Genomic DNA, 23,857 nt, shown 5'->3' on the forward strand with positions numbered 1-23,857 from the left:
CCGCTGGGTGGCGGCTGCTCCGCGCCTGCGGCTGGGGCTGGCGGCGGAAGTTGGTGCCGCTGACAGGGGCGGCAGCAGCGTCGTTGAGCGTGGGGTGGAGGCTGCCCTGGGGCGTGCGTGGAGCTGGGCGGGAGCGGGGGGCGCTGAGGTGTCGCCGAGTCGCGGCGCAGGCGAGAGCCCGAGACGTCCGGAGGGGTAAACTGTGAGAGCCTGCGTGGCTGCTTTTGTGGTGCTTCCAGAGGCTTTTAGAAGGCTGGTGGTGAATCTTAGGCAATGGAGGTGGTTTGACGGGAAAATGTTCTTTTTTGCTCTTGCAGTTGCAATTAAGTATTTTGCAGGTATCCTCAGTTTGTTTTGAAATTTCAGTTTTGACATGTATGGCAAGAATGAACCATAAGATGGCAGTTTTATCAGAACCATTATACTGTGCTTTTTGATACTGAACATCCCTTTCTGCAAACTGCTTATAATGTACTTTACATTTTCTTACATTATATATTCTTAAACTGTTACTAAACTCTTAAACTATAATTTTATCTTAACTATTTAAAAAATAGTATAAAATTTTGATAAGAAAGAAGGGTTCTTACCTGTTCCCATCTTGTTTCTGGAGAAGAAAGGCTGGGCAATAGTGAATGTTTTATCTTGGGGTAGTTTTTTCCCCACTACCAGATTAATTGGAAGTTCCTTGAAGTCTTCTCCTGATAAAGATGAACAGTTAAGGAACAAATCTGGTACTGAATGGAGAATTGAAAGCAGTTCTGCCAAAAAAAGGAAGACAGCTGCATTGATTTAGAAAGACTGAGGTGAAGGTGTTAAAAGAAATTGACGGTAGGGAAAGATGCTGGTACAATGTATTTTAATGAAAGAGCTGATTACTGTGGGTTTTGGGTTGATTTGGGGTTTTGCAGGTTTTTTTGCACTTGTCTAAAAGGCTGGCTGCAGCAGCAGATTATGGGGTTCATTCCCTAACCCTCTCACCCCCAGCGTGTAGTATTTCCTGTTGGATGAATCAGTTATCTGCTGGAGCACATGTGATAACTTCAGAGAAACCATGGCGCAAAAAACAGTCTTAGCAGATTGTTGCTATAGAGTTGAGCATGTGAATTTCCCAAGAGCTATTTCTATAACTTCCTGTCTCTAGAGCTGTTGTAAGAGTCATATGGACCACTCTCCTCCCACTCTTGTAGCAGATAGCTTGTGCTGGGCGCTTGCTTCCAGTTTCACCTGTGGCCTAGTCCCCTTGGTAGTTTTGTTGGTTTTCCCCTTCCTGAAACTGTTTCTATATCTACTTTTATGACTCTTTCCCTCCACCACTTAAAAAAAAGTGCTGTATATAATACAGGACCTGCAGAGATTCAGCAAGATTTTAAAGGGCCTACTGAGGTTATGTCCATGACTACAATGATACTTATGTACCTTTCTCTTTGTTTGACCTCAGTATGAGGTCAGGAGTGAAAATACGTTTGTGAATCTAGGCTTAAAATTTCTAAAGCAGTCATTCCACTCACTCACATGCTACATCACTTCCTTAGCTTGTACTGTGTAGTCTCCAGAATTTTTGAATTATCAGCCTGGAAATTCTGTGAAATGTCAGAAGTTACTGAAAGATAATGAAACCATATTGGGATGGAGATATTTTAGGGAAGTGTTCATGTATTATATACTTAATACAGTATATAAAGGAAAAAACATTGTAAAGACTGTAGTATTGGAGAGAATCTTGAACTGAACTTGAATTGTTATCATAATGTTTCAGTTTTTATGCACTGAAGTGTAGGTGGTTCCCTTTCAATTACTGTTGCCAGCTGTTTGGAAGCAGGTTTATCTGTACTATCAAGAGTACTTTTAAAACTCTGAAATTTAGAATGGGAAGAGGCACAGTCCATTGTCAAACTTAGTGGCCTGAAAATCCTCTGGTTTACAGCTGTTTCTGCAGCTCTGGTTTCATGCTAGCTTTGACAGCAGCGGAGGCTGAGGGAGCTCCAGTCCTCGCTTCCGATTCCTGTGACGCAGCGTGCCTCTCCTTCAGCTCGGACAATGCTGCTGTACAGCGAGTGGGACTAACCTGGTGCCCAGGAATGGTTCTTGCTTACAGCACAGTCTCACAACTGGGAGGAGAGTGCACTGGCATGTAGACGGAAACAAGCCAGTAAGGCAGAAACTTCTTAATCTGTCTTTACCGTATCATCCAGCCCCTGAAACAGCAATCTTTCAGAAGCTCAGCCAGTGGATTGCTCAGTCTAAAACATCATGCTGATATTTGGTGCTAGACTTGAATAACCTGGAGTTAGCCTAAAGAGAACTGGAGAAAAATGTGAACTGCCTTGAACTAAAACACACAGGTTTTAATCAATAGTTCATCCAGAAAATGTATGAATGCCTTCACACACCTCTCATTTTGAACAGTTCCTGGAAGAAGGTCTCTCGGTGTCTCTCTCTCTCTCTCTCTTTTTTTTTTTAATTAGGATGAACCTCACTATTGTGATTGTAACTTTTATCTCTGGCAGCATGGGTGAGTGTTTTGTCCTCAGCCTGACCAACACAAGTTTTACTGTATCTTTGCATATTATGTAAATGCTGAATTTCCTTCCAGCAGTAAACCAGGCTGGGAAGAATGCAGTACGTCAAGGTGTAGATAAGCCAAAGGGCAGCAGTAAATATTTGCAGTGTACTTCTCCTGTTTATGCTTTGTATTTGTTCCAGATTTTATCAGAATTTAATGTAAAAATTTTAGAGGAAGTTAGGTCATGGGTGGTGCAGGCTCAGAATCCTTTATGGTTGGAGTGGGGACTTACTGTTACCTTTCTAAAAGGCAATTTCATTAAGTGCTTGTGATGACCAGGCAATGGATCTTGACTAAACTAAGCAGCTGGGATTTTTCTGTGTTTGTGTGAGATTGTATCCATACTACTCAGCTGTTACAGATGCTGATTCTGCACCAGTGCTAATCGTTATTTCATATGAATTTAGACTGAATAGGTTTTATTATCTGGTGATTTAAAAAAAAAAAAAAAAACACAAAATAAAATCCCACCACCTGAGACTATCTCTTGTTCAGATGGATAATGCCACTGTGCTGTGTGATCAGTAGCAGTAACTGCAATATCCTCTCTTTTTCTAAGAACAGATGCACAGAGAAATGGAAAAAGGTCTCTCCCAGTCTTTTTTTTTTTTTTTTTTTAACTCATACACTGTCTGTTTGAGAGAGAAGATACTGGCTTTTTTGATAATAGGTATGCTTAAAAGCTTTTTTTGGTTAAGGAGGCTCTCTATTTTAAGAGCCCTTGTAAACAGCAGAAGAGCTCATCCTCTCAGATGAGGTGGACCTTTGAGCAGAAGAGTATTCAAACCCAGAATAGGCTTATGAAGAACCCACTGTGATAAGAGGAATGGTTTTGTGAGGATGTGAGGAGCACCGTCTTCTTCATTCACAAACTCGGTGTTGTGGCACTGCTAGAACCACACAGATTTTATACAGGAAATTGTTCTCTTAAAGTGTGCGAAGCATATTTTGTTCCTTCGCTGCAGAACATGGTTTTCTTTTGAGGGTATTGGAAAAATGTTACCAATAGGTCCCTCTGTTCTAGCTTTACCTCTGCTTTTGTCCTGAAGAAGCACTGGACTTTAACGTGTCCTTCCTTCCTTCCTTGAAGTATTTGTTCTGTCGTCAGGAGAGATGGATCGCAGATCCCAACAGGCTTAACCACTTTTAACCAAATTAATTCTGTATTAAAAATCCAAATATGAGTTTTAAATCTTCACGAGGCCTCTGTTTGTGCTAAACCTTAGAATATCCAGTCAGTCAATATGTACAAGGAATGATATTTGCTGTGGTTAATTTAGGCATCTAATTCACATTCCTGAAGACATCTGGCATCTCTCTCTCAATTGAATAGGAATGTTAGATTTCTAACTTTGACCTAGCAAGTTGCCTCTAAATTAGTTGCTTAAGTTGGGTAAAGTAGATATTGTGAATCCCTTTTTATTGTTACTAAAGAGAACAATTTAAAGTTAGAAAAATTCGCACTCGTTCTGTAAACATTGTGCCTATCTATAGCTCAAATAACTGGTTTTTGGCTGCATTTGACAGTGTTTGGAAAATACTTGTTTTTTCATTAGCTAGTAGAATGAATGTATCTTACAAACATTAGGGATTAGGAAAAATTTTTATTTTATTTTATTTCTTTTTCAGTAATAAGCTTTAAGTTCTAAAGTTGGTTGATTCCACACAGATGAGTATGATTTGGAGGCCACTGTCTTGGTTTCTGTTAACTCGTAACTGCTTTCTTTTAACTGCTTGTTTACGGTTATTGTGAAATGCCCAGCTCTCTGGTTTAATACACTGAATTGGATCTTTCCTGAACAAGTCAATTCCTGTAAACAATTCGGTGATCTACTGAAAATCAGCTCTTTACAGTAAGAAGTGAACAAAGCACGTTCCTTTACTCTCACCAATGAATAATAACCTTCTTAAGATTCCTGGGCAGTTAAGTGTGTAGGAAGTTCAATGTCTAGAAAGCATAAAACCAGTCACCTTTAAGAAAAGATCAACTTATTTGCCAACTCACATTTACCCAATTTTCAGCTGGGCACTTCCAAGACTATCAACCTGGTACAGAGCACAGGCGTTCTTATGTGGTGGAGGCTTTACGCATACAGCTTTTAACAGTGGTCTCTTGCAGCTCTCCTAAGCGTGCCTTTCTTCACAGAGCTCTCTTTAAGAGCTAGGTATTATTATTTTGCTTCTCTTGCAGCCTGAACAATGTAAATGCAAGAAGTATTGGCAGGGGACATAGTGGAAAACTTCCATCTTCCTTTTGTTTCTGTTGTCTCCCAGGACTGAGGAATACCAGAGCCCCACGCTTCTGTAGCGGGGCCACTCCCTGCCGTGAACTTCAGTCTCGGCACAGCAGCAAAAACACAAAGTGGTGGCATGAAATGAACGCTTAGTTTTTATTTTTTTTTCCTGATAACTGCTTTAGAGTATTGAACATTAAACTTTTGCTTTAATTCTCTAATATTTCCTGCAAACAAGCTACTTTGTGAAATACCATTAGTATTTACCTATTTTGACTTAAAAACTGAAGATGTAAAAATTTGTTCTTAATACGGCAGAACTTAAAATAGAATCGTATAAACCCTTGAGGCATTAGTCAGCTGAGAAAATAATATTTGTAGCATGATTGTTTATGCTACAAATTATTTTATATGACATCATGACTACCTCATTCTATTATTAAACATCTCATAAACCTATTTTGATGTTTCTTGCTTGTTGTGGTGTAAGGAAAGCGTCTGATGTCCATGTTGTCATATATATTTTGACTGACTGTATTGTAAATATTCCAAATAACTTTGAAAGAGGATGCTACAAAAGGTAACACTTGGTGGAGGCCGAGGAGGAGGCCAAAACGAGCTAATTCACTCCTGTGTTATCATTGCATATGAACATCAAGAGCCTGTGCAGCTCATTTAAGTTCTTTAAGGTTTATTGTCTTGAGCGTATATATCTGGAGACTGATAAGTAAACTCAAGAGGTTTGCGGTCTTCCCAGGGAAGTGTGGAACAGTATGCCAGGAAAATAAATGTTCAGCCACATAAACAGGATCTACACAGTAATGAAAAGCTACTGCTGATTGATAGGCACATACCACCTTTTTCTCTCTCTCACATTGTCTGTTATTTGGACTGCAAAGACAAAAGCCTGTAAAAATAAGCACATAAGTATGTTTCATTCTGTTTACTGTCTGCTTTTTCTGTGATTCAGTGTTGGTGAATGGCATTACATTGCCATTTCTGGCAGTCTTGGTTCTACAGGCAGCTAGAATATGAGTTTGGTTTGCTTCCCATTTGAGTTCTGGCCCTCTGTGAAGAATGTGGATCCTGAGGATGGCATAACAGATGCCAGCTATCGTGGGATTTCTGCTGGTCTTTAAAGAATTTTGTCATGATGTTACACCAAAAGTAGCTTTTGTTAACGCTGGTAGGCTCCTGAGGTCTCCTCCAAACCAATTCCCCTCCCCCCCCCCCCCGCCAATAAAAGGCAGCAATAAAAGGCACAGGTTGTAAGTCAGAAGAGTGAGTCATCTGTGAAATTCCTTGAGGACTAGATGACCTCCAGAAGTCACTTCCAACCTAAATTATTCTATGATTCTATGAAATACAGATTTTTTTTGTTTGTTTTGCTGGCTGCAGATACCCTCAAAGCAATTGTTCCACTACCTTGGAGACTCTTGTTTTGGACATGTATTTTTGTGCATTTCTCTGTTGTATAGAGAAGTGTATCCAAGGTGGTTCAAATGACTCTTCAAGTAATGCTTAACAGTATAAAATACTTGAAACAGGCTAGTAAGGCTGTAGTGTCATGGTTTGTGCTTCTGTCACTAAACATTATCAGTCACACATTTTCTTAATTAATATTTGTACAGCTCAGTTGTGGCTTATGGATCTATCTGTTGAAAATCTACCCACTCAGCTGCTCTTTTTTGGACATAGTGTTGCTTTTCTGCTCTGCCTTTTTTTGACCAAGGTTTGCCGGTGCTACCTTTCTCCTTTCTGTTCCCCCCCCCACTCTGCCTGCCCAAGCAGGTAAAAAAAAGTGCTAGATTGTCTTCCAAGAAAGTAGTAATATAATAATCTTATCAAATTAGTAATACCATCAGCAATGGCAATGCTTCTTATCCACAATACCAATAGGCAGTTCAAATCCTAGCTTAAACACCCTTCTTCCCTCCATTTTTGAGTTTTTTTCTGCTTTGCCATCAGATCATAGCTTTTTAACATCTTTTTGTAGGGAATGAATGGTGTGTTAGTACTTTTTAAATATGCATTTTGGATGAAGACCAAAAAAGGTTCCTAAAGAGAAACTCTGAAAGCTATGTTCTGTGCGGGAGATGTTTTCTGAGTTTGACTGACGTGAACTGAAGTACATTAAGCCTCGTTGGAATGGAAGCACGTTCTGTTAGATTATTTTTTCCTACAGTTTTTTTCCTACAGAGGAAGCTAGCCAGGGAATCATGTACACAGAAAACTTTAGGGAAAACTGTACCACAGGACTTCTTGCCTGACAAGATGAAGAATATTACACCTGGTATACAAATTCCATGCTGCAGTCAGTGCATAAGCAAGACAAAAATAGATTCTGCTCAGGCTGGGGTTAAATAGCAGCTAGTAGTGCTGAGTGTGGCTTGTCCTTATCTTACGAAAGTCCAGTGTGGTGGATGCCCCAGCTTATCTGCGGTGAATCCGCACAGTACACTGTGAGGTGATACGTTCGGTTGTGCCGATTTCGTAATCGGCGACCAGTGTCAGGGCAGGTTCTGCTTTCTGTACAGAGGAGCTCTGTAATTTGTAGCTTTAGGCAGCCTTCAGTGCTAGATCCTGGTAATTAACCTGGAATAAGAGTAAAGGCCAGGGTTTTAATTTTACTCAGTGCTCTGTGGAATAATTAAACAAATGATTTTGAATAAATATTGGTCATTATCTTTTCATCCTTTTTGCCCTCAGATTATTGGAACTTGGCATTTCTGGAGACTAAACACTGAAAAGCAGCCATTAAATAAATTTCAAGAATTGACATGAATGTACTTGCTGAGCTTATTTCTAATGGCACCTTGAAACAGAAGTTTTCTGGTGGCCTTACAATTTTATTCTTTACTTCTGCCACCATTATATAATTTGTATTTTTGGTATAAATACATTCAACTGCAGTCCTTTTCTGCTGTGCCTTACAGGATCTTATTTTCAAGATTCCTGTTGAAAGTACATTACAGATTTCATCTCTTCTAAACAAACCTCCTACCTTTGCAAAACAAGCAGGAAAGCGCTCAAGTGCCTTAGGGGTTTCATCGTGCAGCATGAAGTCAGACAGTGATGTCCGCTGTGGTAGTAAAACCTCAGATGTTTATTTAGAGTTTTAAGGTGTACCTCAAGGGTTAACACTGAGAAAGGGGAGAGAAGCTTGAGCATGTTTTCTGTAGTTTTTTTCAAGGCACTCCCTCTTTCTGCCTTTTTTTTTCCCTCTTAGGCATTGCTACTTTAATGGCTGAGCAAACAAAGACCTTGCTGTTTGTGTATCCTCCCACACCCAGTGTTTGTGTAACAGGGTGGACTTCTGAATCCTATTTCCCCTAGCCTGCTTCATCACTTTATCGTCAGCAGGCGACTGTCACTCATCACTCACAGTTTTAGTAAGATGTCATGGATGGCAGAGGAAGAAAAGTCGGGCAGGTGGGTACAGAAGGTGGAATGGAGACAAGGTTGTGGGAATGGTTGGGAAAGTTAACTTAGAGGTAAGTGTTTGGTAAGGTAGGGAAATGGCCTACAGAGACTTGCTGAAGTACAGAAAAGGTGGTGATCACAGGTTTTTGAAGGTGAGAAATTCGTGTTTTTGTGGATCTAGTTTCCTTGGAGTCAAACTGATGTGGGAAAAATTCCACTTGAAAACACTTGGATAACTATAGTATTCAAAAGAAGAGAGTAGAACATTTCTACGTATAGTAATTTTTTTTTTTTTCCAAATTGAGGGATAATGGCTAACTTCATTAGCAATCTCAGTTTTAATTGCTAAAGGTTCCTTTAATTTCTTTGTAATCAGAAATGAGTGTTCCACATGGGATTAAAAGCAAACAAACAAACCCCCTAAGAAAAAGCTCCCATCCCACTCTTCCCTGCTCTCCCCCCTCCCCCCCAAATATCCCAAACTTGTTCGCCTTAATTTTTAAATGATTCAGGTGAAAGCTTGAATAGGAGGACATGTTGGTAATAAATGCATGTAATCTAGTTTTGGCTTATTGAAAAAGCATCTTGTCATTTTTCAGAGTGTCCTGTTCATTGTTATGTTTACACATGAAGTAAAAAAAAAAAAAAAAATCATTCTGATGCTGTAATAATTGGACTATCAGAAATGTACACTTTGGGACTAATTTAAGCAGGAGCATTATGCATGCTAGGAATCTGACTGAATCATGTTTTTATTTGTTTGGTTTTGACTGTCTGAGTAATAATTGTTCTTTTTTTAACTTTGCCAGAAGTACCACGACTGTGTTTACACTCTAAATTTTTTTTCACATTATATATGCAAGGGTTATGTCACTTTGTAAGTAGCAAAACTGCATGGTACTAGATGGTAAAAGTAGATAGCTTTTGCTAAAGAAGACGTCAAAGTATCAGAACCAGAATCTGTTGTGTTTTCTCCTGTTCACGTATTTCAAAAGATAACAGTAGCCAGAGAAATTTTCTTATGGTTATCTGTCTGGTTCGCCTCACTTTCAGGAGTGAAGTGCTGGGAGAAGAAGACAACAGAGTATCTGAGTCTGTTAAAGCCCTGGAATATGTCAGGCTTTATTATGCAAAGCAAGTTAATATGCAGCGAGGATCTAAACCGCCCCGCTGTTTTCTCTTCCTTTCTGGATTTGTAGGTGGCCTCTTGCCCCTTCCATGTACTCGTAGCTGCATCGTACTCTTAAGCAGACCTTGCTGTGGTGGCTTTAGCAGTGGCAGGCGGGCGTTCTCTGCGTGTGCCAGCCGGCGGGAAGGGGCTGGGCAGGCTGTGGTCAGTGCCCCCCCATTTGTTGCCCCTTCCCGGAGGGGCGGTGCGGGGCTGCCTGTGCCAGCTGGCTGATCCGATCCTCCAGCCGGGCAGCAGGCTGGGGCCTGGCACAATCCCTGCCGCAGTCGGGCATGCCCGGGATCGGCCCTTAGGAGCATGCAGAATTGCCAAGGGGAGAGAAAGACGCTCTCTGCGCTTTGTCCAGTACAGGAGGAGAACATGGGTTTTGCCTTCAGCTTTAATCAGAAATGTTAAATAACATTTTGCTTCTAGGCCTCATGAGTTGGGGTCTTAACAGTTCATATATGAATATATATGTGTGTGCTTGTGTGTAACATATATCAGTAACAACTGGCATTGCCTTCAGCAATTATTATTGCCTTGGGATAAGAATATTTTGCAAGTGGTATTTGGATGAGTTATATGGCCTGAATTTGAGTCTACCTTATTAAAGTGTTCAGCTTTGTCATGTTCTGTAAAGTTGCTGTGAAATGCAGTGGCTTTTCAAAGATCTCTAGGCTGGAACATTGCCTCTTTAGAGCATTGAAAAAGATCTCAGGTAGCTGCTACCATATCTTTGTGCACTTTATGTTTGTATTTTGCATCAGTGAATATTTACAAATGAAATCCATTATTTTGCTGAACAGAAAGGATGTGGATTTTTTTTCCCAAGATTTAGCTTCTAGCATTACAAATGGACATAAGTAAGAACCAAATCTTAACATAGGATGTGCATCAGGCACTCCCAGAAAAATCAGTTGCGCCTGCCTGATGACGTCTCTGTGTAGGGTTTGAGCTCCCTTGTGTGCGTTGCACAATAATTACGTCTTGTATTGCAGACCTAATGCTGTAGGTTTTGTGCACTAAAATGAAATAGAGTTTAGACACTTAGAGAAGGGCTTATATAACCAAAGCTTCTTGGCCTAATAAAGGGTACTACTTTTCACAATAAACTCTTCGCTCTTTTAAGTAGAAGAGTGGTTCTTTTACAGATAGTGCTATTGTTTTGAATTTTTAAGAGTCCACTCTAGAACCTGCTTAAACATTGCAAAAAGGATAATTACAGTAACATTGGCACAAAAGTGATAATTCTCTTTTGCTTTCTGTACTGAGGTATTATTTCATATTGTTAGGAATGCTTTGACATCTGTATTTTTTTTTCCTTAGGATATATTAGCCATTCAGGAGTATTATTAAGGGAAACAAAGCAAACTGTTTTTTGGTTTGGGGTGGGGGGGATTGAGTTTTTTAAGGTCTGCTATAAGGTGGAAAACAGTAGAAAATTTGGAAAAAAAATGCTTTCTCTGTGTCCTTTGCTATTAAATATATTACATTGTTGTGTCATTTCTTAATCAAAATTTAGATTAGGTGGGATTTTATACTGGATAAAGGGCAGGAAACTTGACAACTTTGACTCATGAAGTTTCCCTCAAATCCTGCCAGCTGGTCAGAACTAGATTTGTTCTCGGTGTGGGATTTGAATTTAAATCTTGTGTAATTTCCATGTTGCATTCGGTGGATGAGGACCATGTGTGTTGTTTTCCCCTGTCCCTTTCATCTCTTGCTATGTCCTACCAGGGATTGGGACAGAGCTGTGTGCTTTGAAGGCCATTACTGGTGTCCTGAAGGTAATGACAGTGTTTGGTCTTCCTTGGTTCAGATTTCTGCCAGCTGCATTTACCTTTCTCTGCAGCTGTGGTCAGGTGTTCGGTAGCAGTAGACATACCAGCAAATGTGATGGCTACCCTGCAAAAGTAACCCATAGCTGACTTACAAAGGATGTTTAACTTCTACTGTCAAAACATTAGTTACTACTAGACCCTGGACTGGACTCAGACCAGTGACTCGGCAGGGAAAAATCTCATTCTCCTAAATCTGTAGTGGATGAGTGCTCTTAAGTTTGTGCTATTTGTCCCGTGGAGCCTGATGGTAGAATTATGTGCATATCTGCAAATTCTTTAAATTCCACAATGTAAAGCCCTTATTTTTCCTTGCCAGATCCAAACACCTGTGAAGTGATCTGTGTTGTTTTGTTTCAAGCCTTGCAAGAGTGGCAGAAGGGAAGGGAGCTTGCCTGCACTGCGGTGGCTGCCTCCTGCAGGCCGGGCTAGGGCTCTGTAGCTGAGTAGCAACTAGTGTGGTGCCTCAGCCTTATGAGTGTTATCACACTTAGAGCCAGGTTTTATGTGCGCATGTTGACACAACTGTTCCCTAACCTATAAGCCCTTGCAAGTAGAGAAAGAATGCAGAGAAAACTGTTATGAAATGAGTAAGGATGTAATATGATGTTTTGCAGCAGCTTACAAACATGGCAGTGATCAGTTTAAAATTAATTTGGTGTGATTGATTTCCATATATTGATTTTCATGTTTCTGTTGTAATAAAAAAACTTATACAAAGTAGAAATAACGCTTAGCCACAAAATTCAGATCTTGTTCAGTTTTATTTTGCAAGGTTGACTTGGTGGTAGGATCTAATGTTTCCACAGGGGTACTGTCAAGGTCAGTGTGAGATGCAGAATTTTAGAGATGGCAGTTCTTATTATTTATCTGGCCTGTGACTAGTTCAAGGAGTTATTAAAATAGCCTAGGGATAATTTGGTGTCTTTAGGATGTCTACAAGATTAATCTTGTTAATGTAGGTAGGTCTTAACATGGCCCTGTAAGAACATCATTTGCTCTGTGTGTTGGTGGTAAAATAAATCCCAGCAACAGCTTTGATATTTAAATTGTTCCAGGACACCTAGGTAGCACTACAGTAAAAGATCTCATTGGAAACCAAGGCTGAAGAGAATGAGCAAAATGTTTACCATTTTATGTAGAATACTCTATGAGTATCTGATACAATATAAAGAATTTTCTGTGAGCCTTTTTGCTTTAGATATCCAGTTATGAACAGTGTAATGTTGGCTAACCTATACAGGAGTCTGTTCTCTCAATTAGATATGAGGAGCTAGGCTATGACATTTGTGGATGGCTTTGACTTTCCTGGAGCTTTTTTGAGGTTTAAATGTGGCTGTTTGTGATTGACAGTTCATGGATTTAAAGCCTGATTCTACAAAAATGTCGGCAAGTTCCCTAGCCTTGCATCCTGCTTGGTCTGCTCTTGGGAGCCTGGTGAACTGTTAACCAACCACACCCATCGAACGAAGGGAAGCGCTAGAGCCCACTGGAGGTGGGGTAATGGTTGCCCCCCTGGTGATCCCCACCCCGCGCTTCTGGTTGTATGGGAGATGGAGGCTTGGGAAATGGCATGCATGAAAGGACAGTACTTAAGTTTGCATGTGTAAAAATCATTTTTTAGTCCATTAAAGAGTTCCCTTCTAGATTCATGGTAAAGAAGTTTTTTCCTAGTGCTGAGAAGTGTGTGCACATATTTAGCAAGATGTTTTTCCACTGGAGTAGAGGTAAAACATGGTTATAACTTTTACTCTCTGTTCATTTGTCACTTCTCTTAGTTCACTTCTTTTTTTTTAATGGGTTGAGTATTTCATAATCATATTTTCCTTTTTTAAAAAATGTTTTCCCATTCCACTGTTATGCAAAAGAGCCTTGCGAGCCAGAAAAGGAAGTTAAAATGATTATACAAAAACAGCCAACCCCTCCCCCAAACACACTAAATTCCAAAACACAGCAAAATAAGCCACATGCAAAAGGCAGTGAATACCCTGAGAAACAAAGCAATACCTTTGCAGTTAGTTTGTTGAGAGGCTTCTTGCTTCTCGATAGTGGAAGGAAGTAGAATTCAAAAGCAAAAGGTTTTGGTTTTGGGGTATTTTTCCTTGCAGTTAGTGATGGTTTAAGGGAGGCAGATGAAGATGGGAGTGTGGGCAGCTGTTGGAATTAAATTAAGGTACATAGTTTGGAGTATAGATCACTGTGAATGTAACTTGTAACCAAGTATCTAAAGTGGTTTTCTGTTTCTTACTCCCAATAAAGCTTTGCTGAGTCTCTCAACTTTCCTAATAGATGACAGTGTAAGCAGCTGTGGTGAGAGACAAACCATCTCCCAGTTAGTGGTCTGAGTGGTCCAACGCATTCAGTGCTTCAGGGGACAGAAGAGAAAAGGATACTGTTTGCACAGTAGTGTTAAAAATAGACTGGGGGTTGTCACTAAAAATAACCTTGAAAAAGTTGAAGTAAAGATTCATTGGATGCTTTCGTAATTTGGAACAAGCTCCTTGGGTTACTTTCACCATTCTTTCTGATATTTATTCTGTTTAAAATAAACCTTTCTGCAGTCTGGAAGATCATTTTAGAATGGTATATAGCTGTCCTTCCCATTTGACACTCCACTCTTATTTTGACAAACAAATGACTCTGCACTTCCGTGCTGACAGATGCACTATCAACTTTGAGAGATCCAATTTGTTCTAGTGCTCTTACCTTTCTGTAGACCCTTTGCATTTTATAGCAGTGCTGTAAGCATAAAATATATCCTTTCAGCTTCTTGGTCTGACCTTGCAGTTGTGCAGACATTTGCATTTAAATGCCATCTAGCACTTCTCATAAAATTACTCATTTGAAGACATGGCTTGTTTTTCAGCTAACTTTCTGCTCTTGATTAATAAGACTGGCTGTTCTGTATAGGTTGCAAACTGGTTAATACCTTACTAGAGCAATAAAGCATGTTCAAGTGATGCATCCTTAACAATGTGATAGACAAAGTGATTGGTAACTAGTAACCGAAATGAATAAGAAAGGGATAGTCTGATGAATCACTCTACAGCTATTTAGATAATTTGGGCATGTTTATCGATCCAGCAAAAGGAAATGGGAAGAGGTTTCCAGGGAAAAGCCTCCACCACTCGCACAGTTTATGTTGGGCAGAGATGTCTAAAGTTTGCTGACAGGCTACTGCAAAAATATTCCCTGTTAATTTTATATGATACAGTTAGTGAAGCATTACAGAAAATAATTGTATCACACGTCTTTTTCAGATCTTTGCAATGAGTTACCCTGGTTATCCTCCAGCGGGTGGATATCCGCCACCAGCCCCAGGTAAGCTGTTTGGATGAAGTAAATGTTAAATTACAGTGGTGTTTTTTGGGGAATGGAAAGGTGGAATGAATGTAAGAACAGGACTCTGGAGGGTTTTCTTGACTCATTGAAACTTTCTGTACTCTCTTTTAAGTCCCATTTTATCTTGGCCAGGGATTCTTGGTAGCCTTATTTATGTAAGATGGGTGCTCCACCCTGTGTCCGTGTAAGGTCCATCCATCTCAAGTTAAGCACTTAAAACTGGGAGATGGTCATCATTTTGGCCAAGATCAATAAATGTCAAGGAAGTGTCCTGTCAGTAGTGCTGAGTCATGAAAGCAGCTGGTGAGGAAGATGAGTATATTGAAGGGGAGAAATCAGTCGCACAATTTAAGACCTATATCCCACAAAAAATCAGGGCTTTTATTTATGACATTATCCCTAATTCACTGTTCTTAAGCAGACAGCTGTATATGGAAAGGACATGGCTGTTAAAGAGGATGTTGGTTATGATAATATAACATTAGTGAAATATGTAACTACCGTTTGGTATATGAGTGAACTTTTTAGTTGTTGATAATGAAAGCACAGAACGAAAGGACTGGAGTTGCATGTATTTGGCAAAGTGTGGAGTTACGGAAGCTAACTCAGAAATGGGAACAATGTAGCCAGAGCAGCCTGGGATAATAAATCCTATTTCTCAGCAGGGTATTCTAGCTCAAGTAGACTGCTATGCTGACAAGGCTGTACAGCTGTGCCCAGCCAAGTTATTTTGTTACTTGGGCATGTGTAAGTGTACTGTGTTGTGCTCTGTACTAAACTACCAGCCTGAAACGAGCTAATAGTATCCTTTCTGTTGGAACACTCAGATAATTTTATGTGGTTTAAGACAAACTTTTCTCTAAACAAAATATGGTGTTTACAGTATTAACTTGTGAGTGTGAATTTCCTTCAAATATGTTTAGTTATTTAAAAAAAAAAAAAAATTTTTAGATTCCATGATCGCTACCATGATTAGGAATATCCAATGAGGCCTCTCTTTATATCACAATTGGACTGCAGCTATGCACCTCTTTAATTTTTCTCCTTCCAAACTGCCAATGTTTAACAGACTTTGCATTATAAATGTAAGTAGTAAGAAATAGATTTAAAAATATGTAATTTCTTGTTTCAGTACAACTGTTTTTGATTTCAGGTAGCAATCCTTGGGGTGGTGCTGCTTATCCACCTTCAAATCCACCTCCGATTGGTCTAGAAAATGTGGCTGGCTATGCTAATCAATTCAATCCAAGCTACATGGCCGGGATGGTGAGTCAATTTCATTTAATATATTTTACTCTGACTCAACTGCAAGGATGTGTTTCTGTCACTGCAATATAGTAGTTTATTACAGATGTAGTTTGTATTCTGCATAGGAACGTGCAGACTTGAAAAAAAGAAATGACTGTATAAAGCCAGGCCCTTATGTCCAGTGCTGAGAATTCAATGTCATCTATTGAAGGAAATAGGTACCACAGCTATTCCTTATTTTAGGAAAGCAAACCACTAGTTAAATGTTGATTTGATTTTTTTTTTTTTTTTTTTTTTTTTTTTTTTTAAGAGCTTAGCTTCAAAAGCCATGGATATAAAAGTAACATAACTTTGTTTTTGCTGTGCAGAGGAATAGGGGAATGAACCACTAACACTGAGTATCCATTGTTAAAATATTCACGTTAGCAAACGTAGTCCAGGTTTTGCTTCTTACCTGGCTTTTGGTCAGTCTGAATAAGGAACCAGGCTGTTGAGGTCGATGTAACAGTGACTCATACCTAGAAAGAATACAGGACTAGGCTGTCCTTTATAACCACTAATGTTTAGCAGATGGAGGTTAAAACCTTTTATGCTGATTGAAGACATTGCCAGTGTGATTTTGTTTGATTGTTTGGCTTTTTTTTTTTTTTTTTTTTTTTTTTTTTTTTTTTTTTTTTTTTTTTTTTTTTGCTTGGAGTAGAAGCGAGTGACATTTCTAACAATTCAGTCTTTAAAAATCTATTATATTATATAAGGAATATACAGTCTATAAAAAGACACTTGCATCACAGATGCCTTTCTGAGGATTTATTAAGTGCAGTGATTTGGCAGCCAGCAACTGAAATGAGCAATGAATTACCTAGGGTGCACATAAAAATATCCACAGCAATTATTTTGTGAGAATACTGCAGTCATCAAGTGTTGATTCTTCTGGATCTTCTGTAGAAAAGGGTCAGAGTGTAAAAATGTGGGAAGATGATATTGCGTGTGGAATGGAATATCTGCTTTGCGGTTTCTGCAGATGCCTTTCCAAATATACTCCAAGGGGTCCTGCTGTTTGTAAACCATTAATGCATGCATCTCCCATATAAAACAGCCAGGAGTTGCTCAGAATAAATCCCTGTACTCGAATGATGCTCTGATTAGCATAAGGCAGCCATGGACAGAGAAGGAACAAGCATAGTTTTGTGTTGCTAGGATTAATTGATGTGATCTTTTTTAGAACAAGAGGTGTGTGGCTATTGGTGGTTTTCTGGGTGAGTGGAATGTAGTGCTGGATGCAGTGGCTATGTATGCGACTGTGGATTCTGCTTCTTGATGTATGACAGCCTATGATTACAGTAAAGCAAGAGTCAACTGAATATAGTCTTCTTGATCTTTCTTGCTGGTAAAATCTCTTTATTGCAAAGTGATTTTGCAGATGCAGAGCAACCTATCTGTGGTGCGTGTGGTGAGGTTTTTTTTATGTGTGCGCTGTGTTAAGCATGTTATTGAAACTCAACCCTTTTTATGCCTTGCTGTCTCTTGCTTTATTGCCTGTCATTGCAGGCTTCCAATATGGCCGGGACCTTTGGAGGGACAAACGTACCACAAGGCGTATATCCTTCAACACCTGGGGGTTATCCCCCAATCCCTCCAGGTGGCTTTGGGCAACCTCCATCAGGACAGCAGCCCTCTTATGGAGTGTACCCTCCACCTGGAGGAAATCCACCGTCAGGAATGCCGGCTTACCCAGGATACCCGGCTGGTCCTGTGCCAGGCCAGCCCATGCCCCCTCCGGGTCAGCAGCCTGTGAGCTATCCAGGGCAACTGCCAGCGACTTACCCAGGGCAGCAGCCCATGCCATCGCCTGGACAGCAGCCAATGCCAAGTTATCCAGCAGGCCCAGCCGTGAATCCATCTGTTCCCTCTTACTCAGGCTCTGCAGTACCTACAGTCACTCCTGGAGCGGTAAGAGCATTCAGTGTTTTTAAAATGTGACTGTGTGTGTTTTTGTACATTGTCTTTGTGTGTATAAGAGTAACCCAAGCCTGAAATTGAAAACACGGGCATGAGAAGAAGTTTGACTGGAGAGAGATGGATCTTTTCCAGCAATATAGGCTCACATGGATTAAAATAAATGCTGTTTTGCTGCATTAACCCAAGAAGAAGATTTTGAAGTGAATTTGAATTTCATTTGCCTTCCCTAAAATTAAGTATTTCCATTTGTACATACAGTTTCATTAGACCTTAAATAATAAGACAGCAGACTTAATATCAGTGAAGTTGTTTGACTTTGTACTTTCTCATAATTTGAGTATAGAAATGAACAAACTCTTAAAGTTCTGTTGAGTTTTCTTTGTTACCTCTCTAACAAAAAAGAAAATTGGTAATAGTGGTTATCTTTCCTAAGTAGTAAAATACAATCTTTTTCTGGTTAATATTAATATGCTACTCTACTTTGTATGCTTTAGTATGGAAACCGAGGCACAATCACTGATGCTCTGGGATTTGACCCTCTGAAGGATGCGGAAGTCTTGAGGAAGGCAATGAAGGGGTTTGGTGAGCAGTCTGTGGATTTACATTTCAAGTTAAAAGTAGAATTGCAACTTGAATTCAGCACTGTTTTTCTTCATTGTTACGTATGTACTGGAATAGTTCACTCGTGGTTATCCAAAGAATTATTGGAATTGAATTTAGGCATAAACAGCATTATAAGTTTGATATGTTTTTGTTTCTATTCTCATTGTGTTTGTGGTTGAGAGTAGATCTGCAGTTCTGTGGTCATACACAAGAAGGAGATGCAGTAGGTGCATTAAAGGCACACGTTTGCTTCAGCTGGGTTTAGCAGAGGTAGGATCAAATTGTAATAGAAAGCTGAGTCGTCACGTGACATGCACATGCTCATTCTGTGACTGTGTATCTATACAGGAACTGATGAGCAGGCGATTATAGATTGTCTTGGAAGTCGTTCAAACAAACAACGACAGAAGATCATCTTGTCCTTCAAAACAGCTTATGGAAAGGTAAGCGTATTACAAGCACAGAGGGAAGAAGAAATAGGGCCTACACTCCTTTAAGAGAAGTTGGAAGAGTTGGTGTCTGATTTAAAAAAAAAAAAAAAAAAAAAAAAAAAAAAAGTTACCTGCGGGGAAGTTGGTTCACAAGTTATAGCCTGTTTAGGGTTATGATTTTACCTACTCTTGACATCCATGCAGTTTTTCAGATGAAATATATAAAGCTGTTTCTCTGCTAAAGTTGCTTTGACCCTTTGGTCTGTGCAATCTATTTAATTCAAACTTAATTATCTAAATATGTTTGGTAATTTTTGCTCCTTTTACTGTCACGCTATGAAGGTTTGATAGTAACAACTGAGACAGTAACGTAATAAAAAATATGTTTATTTCCTCACGCAAGCTCTCAGATTAGTAACACCCATTAAAATAATGCGATTACTAATTTAGAAAGGATAACCCAAAACTGTTGGCTACTGCGCTGTTAATTGGAAACACTGCTTATCCTGACTTGAAAGCTAGCTTGTTCACTCTCTTAGTGAGAGGACTCTCAACCTCGAGGAGTTACCTTAACCCAGCATCCCAGGAAAAGGCAGGGGGGGGGAATACTCATGGTCCAGCTGGAGAGGATGGTCAGGTCATGTTCCGTCCCCTGCTCAAACTGTCTTAGCTTCCAAGTTTCTTTTTATACAGCTGGGGCTCGGGGCAAACGCTGCTTTTGCTGACCTCTGTGAGTCGCACAATCATGGGACTGTTTCTTCTTTTTCTGCTTGAAAAGTCTGTGCTAGCGAGGCAAGACTGCAATACCTTCGTATCGCTTCCTCCCTCCCTGAAGTCCATGCAGTTTCTATCCCACGGCCTTGCACGTTGTATCAGTTGGCAAATTTCTTCAGTCCTGTTAACTCTTTACTTGCTCGTCATTTGGCATCGTTAAATGAAATAGCTTTACTTTGTGGAAGTATTATTGATGCTTACACATAAAGACTTCTACTTAAACTCCACAGTTTTGGTCATCATATTTGTCAATTGTAGTCTTTATGCACTTTTTTTTTTCCCCTTGTTTTTACTTCTCATTAGGATTTGATCAAGGATCTCAAGTCTGAGCTATCAGGTAACTTTGAGAGGACAATCTTAGCAATGATGAAGACACCTGTCATGTTTGATGCTTATGAAATCAAGGAAGCTATAAAGGTTCGTGTATGAGACTTAAATTTATAAGATGGTGGCAATATTTGAAACAATTTTTGGTAGTCATGTAGAATTTTGAACTTAAATTCCCTCCACTCCTTGCAGATGTTCAACCCACTATATGACTGATCTGTACCCCATTTCTTGGAGATATATAATAGTAAAACTGAGAAATATTATTCTGATAGGTTATTTATCTAAAGGTAAGGACTAGTTTATGGTTTGTGTTGTAACAAAAATATATTTATAAATACAAAAAAACAGTCAGAATCTAAGTTCTAACACAGTCTGTGCAATTCATTCATTGCATAGTCTTGAGCAAGCCACTGAGGCAGCTCTCTTCCAAGCTGGATAGTCTGTGGGCACCTTCGTTTCTGGGTTTTTGCTTTGAGCTGTGATGGCTCTGATTATCAAAGAGCTCCACTTAGTTTCCAGTGCCTTTGCACTCCCTGCTCAAAAGTACCTCTGAAAACTAGGTTCATAAATACTTTGGGTGGGATGTACCTTCTTTCTCAGTTTTCCTGGCCTGTAAAGTGTATTTTCTTGCTGAGCATTTTCTAAGGTATTGTGGAAGTATTGGGTACTGTTCCTCTTTACAGCAATAAGATGAATTTATGAAAATTTATTTTTTTCTTAATAAAAACAGATCAAACTTTTTTTTTGGAGAAGATGCTTAAATTAATCTAAACGTTTCCATTACTGAGTCACTACACATATTTAAATGTTCTTTGGCTGCTCTTTTAAAAAAGCTAGGAGGATGAAGTATTATTAGCTGCATTGTGATTGCAACTGTTGTTACTTAATAGATAGTGAAAGATGCCTATTAAAATCAAAAAATCCTTCAATAGGTAGAAACAATTGCTTCTTGTAAATCCTAAAATCTGGTATGGGGGATGACATTTTAAAATGAAATTTTATATTGATTAGAAAAAACAGTTCATTAAAATAATATCTTTAATACACATCTATGCTTGGAAGCTTCTGTTATAAGTAACATTTAAACTACTCTTTTTGACTCCTCTTACAACAAGTTGCTATTCAAATTGTGTTTGGTTCTACAGCTTTATTACATTTCTGTCATACTAGGTTGTAAAAATAAGATGAGTGTCTGAGGAGTGTATGTTTTTCCATATGCTTTGTTTTAGGGTGTTGGCACAGATGAGAATTGTCTCATTGAAATCCTAGCTTCTCGCAGTAACGAGCATATTCAGGAACTCAGCAGGGTCTATAAAGCAGGTTAGATTTGTCACTGTCCCATCAGACTTTTCTTCCTCTTTTTCTTAATCACTGACTAATGATAAGAATTTAGGAAATGAGCAGGAGAGTATGATGATTCATGATTGTGGCTCTCTTCCAGAATTTAAGAAGACTCTGGAGGAAGCAATCAAAAGTGACACATCTGGACACTTTCAGAGGCTTTTAATTTCACTTTCTCAGGTACTTGCATGCAGGGTTTTTTGAGTTTGGGTTTCTTATTTTTTTTGTTTTATGGAGTTTTTTGTTCTCGTTTTTTGTGAAGCCCACTAGCACAACCTTTGTATCTCTAAACTCTTTCAGGGAAACAGAGATGAAAGTACAACTGTTGACATGTCTCTCGTCCAAAGAGATGTGCAGGTCAGTAGGAAGTTCATCATAATTTTCAAGTATAATCAATTCAATACATTGAAATTTGAGTGTGTAATTCCTACTTAGTCTTCCTTTTGGACAGAGTGTGACTTTTCCTGGTGTAGGGCTTATATTTCAGTAGATGGAAGGGACATAAGCCCTAACAGAGCCATGCAGCTCCATCGCAGAGATGAAAATTTTGGGAATAAGTTTTTACTCTCATTCCATCAGCTCGCTTGCTTTTCCAGATTCTGTTGGGTGACTCTGTGCTACTTACTAGGGCACAACAACTAAGTCACAACTCTAAAGTGAGATTTGGATTGATGTGCGTGCGGAGGAAAACTTAATCTATTCCACACCCTTTGCCTGAAATCTAAGGAACTCTAGATTTGGGCAGCAAGTAGGGCACTTGGATCTAGTAACTTGTACATTACTTTTTCAGTGGGGTCTGATTCACTGTGCAGCAAGGAGAAAGCACTGGATCATTTCAGGACATGACTGTCATATGAATAGTAATGCAATTAGCTTTCTGCGTAGTATGCCTTAGCCCAAAGATGAGAGGAAAGATATGAGCATCTCAGAACATATATAGAAGTGTGGAAAAGAGACTAGACACAAACTCTGTTAGAAAAAATAGTTTTTGGCTTCTTAACTAAACTTTTTTCCCCCTGGAGTAGTCTGGAGCTCTTGTGTTTGGCACTTAATTGATCAATAAGCTAAGATGACTGCAAATAAGACTCCTAGTGTGTTGTATGAAGGTTAGAACTAGTTGCTACTTACTGCTTGCTTCCTGTTTTCCAGCAGTATTTAGGCCAAGTGATAAGTATAAAAGGAGGAGGGGCTGTAAGAAAATGAATCTGTAACTCAGCTTTCCAGCCTGACTGCATAAGTAACGAAGTGTGAATTCTTCTCTGTGTTTAGGAGTTATATGCAGCTGGAGAGAACCGTCTAGGGACCGATGAGTCCAAATTCAATGCCATTCTGTGTGCAAGAAGCAGGGCCCACCTCAGAGCAGGTAATGGTGTCCAGACCTCTCTGTAAACATCAGCTTTATTCAGTTGTTTGTAATGATTAAAAACGCGTAACACAGTTCTGTGCCTGAGTTCTGCCATCTGTAAAATGGGTGTAACAATACCTCAATGTAAAGCAGGGTGAACTCTGCTGATGGAAAGGGCTACACAGGAGCTGTACATTATGATCGTTTTTCTTAAAGATCAGAGCTGGTAGAGGTCATATTTGTTCAAATGTTTCTCTGATAAAAGAATTGCGAAATTAGAATTGGTGTAATTTTGCATGCTTGTATGTATACAAGCACACCTGCAATGATGCCCCACTTATCCCCTCTTTTTATTGCTAGTGATAGCATGTTACATCAGTCCATAGTGGTGGAAATGCTTTAGTAACTCCACCTCCACGACCATGTGGAGGGGAAAGGTGGAGGTAGGGGAAAATCTGAATGTTGTTATCTCAATTTTATTGACAACCAAAACTTTCCTAGGAGAATTTCACTATTTCCCTTACTGCAGTGCCTTGGACTAGCTCTTTAAAAATAAGCAAGGAACTAGACAAGGTAGAAAGAGCATGATAACATTTAAATGAAATAATGTGGTTGATACAGTAGTATTAATCTTGGAGATTTTAAAACTTGTGTGAGCATACTATGGCATCAGAGAAAGTTGAGAAGCGTGAATGAAATAAAGCATCTGGCATGCACCCGTGCCATTGCTTTTATGAGACCAACTCATGAAAACTTTTTCTTCCCTTAACAGTTTTCAGTGAATACCAGAGGATGTGTAACCGGGACATTGAGAAAAGCATATGTCGTGAAATGTCTGGGGACCTGGAAAAGGGCATGCTGGCAGTAGGTACGTGCCATCTTAGCAATTCTGTTCCTGGTGTCAGTACTAGGATTGGCTGTGATGATTGTATCCATGACACCAGCTGAGGCTGTTGTTCGTGGTGATAATTCCAGTTTTGTGCTTTTCCTGTTGAGCTTTCATGTGAACTTGCCTATGGTTAATAAAACAAAGCACTTAAATCACCTCAGAATGACAGATGAGTCTTTTGCTTCAGGCAGTGGTTGAATTTAAATTTCACATGTTCAATTTTGAATGTCAAGCCGGGGAGAGAGAATTAATAACTGTACTTGGCATTGTTTTCAAAAGTGAGAACTTGTACCGATCGCCGAGTCGATGAGGATGGGATGTATGTGACAGCTTTGGAAATCGAGCAAAATATAGGCATTAACC

At 39.4% G+C, this 23,857-nt stretch overlaps 1 protein-coding gene across 1 annotated transcript in view; it reads left to right on the forward strand.

Moving 5' to 3' along the window:
• The first annotated feature begins 168 nt into the window (after positions 1 to 168).
• The window catches only part of ANXA11 (annexin A11), a 29,445-nt gene continuing 5,756 nt past the window's right edge, over positions 169 to 23,857 (forward strand). The window contains exons 1-12 of the mRNA XM_026080413.1: positions 169 to 195; positions 14,493 to 14,553; positions 15,728 to 15,840; positions 17,371 to 17,772; positions 18,276 to 18,363; positions 18,733 to 18,827; positions 19,893 to 20,006; positions 21,149 to 21,239; positions 21,361 to 21,440; positions 21,561 to 21,617; positions 22,530 to 22,623; positions 23,378 to 23,473. Coding sequence (XP_025936198.1) covers positions 14,502 to 14,553; positions 15,728 to 15,840; positions 17,371 to 17,772; positions 18,276 to 18,363; positions 18,733 to 18,827; positions 19,893 to 20,006; positions 21,149 to 21,239; positions 21,361 to 21,440; positions 21,561 to 21,617; positions 22,530 to 22,623; positions 23,378 to 23,473 — 1,282 coding nt within the window. The 5' untranslated portion in view covers positions 169 to 195; positions 14,493 to 14,501. The remainder of the gene's footprint in view (positions 196 to 14,492; positions 14,554 to 15,727; positions 15,841 to 17,370; positions 17,773 to 18,275; positions 18,364 to 18,732; positions 18,828 to 19,892; positions 20,007 to 21,148; positions 21,240 to 21,360; positions 21,441 to 21,560; positions 21,618 to 22,529; positions 22,624 to 23,377; positions 23,474 to 23,857) is intronic.

Source organism: Apteryx rowi, unplaced genomic scaffold (genome assembly GCF_003343035.1).
Source record: "Apteryx rowi isolate R43461 unplaced genomic scaffold, aptRow1 scaffold_52, whole genome shotgun sequence".
Classification (NCBI taxonomy): domain Eukaryota; kingdom Metazoa; phylum Chordata; class Aves; order Apterygiformes; family Apterygidae; genus Apteryx; species Apteryx rowi.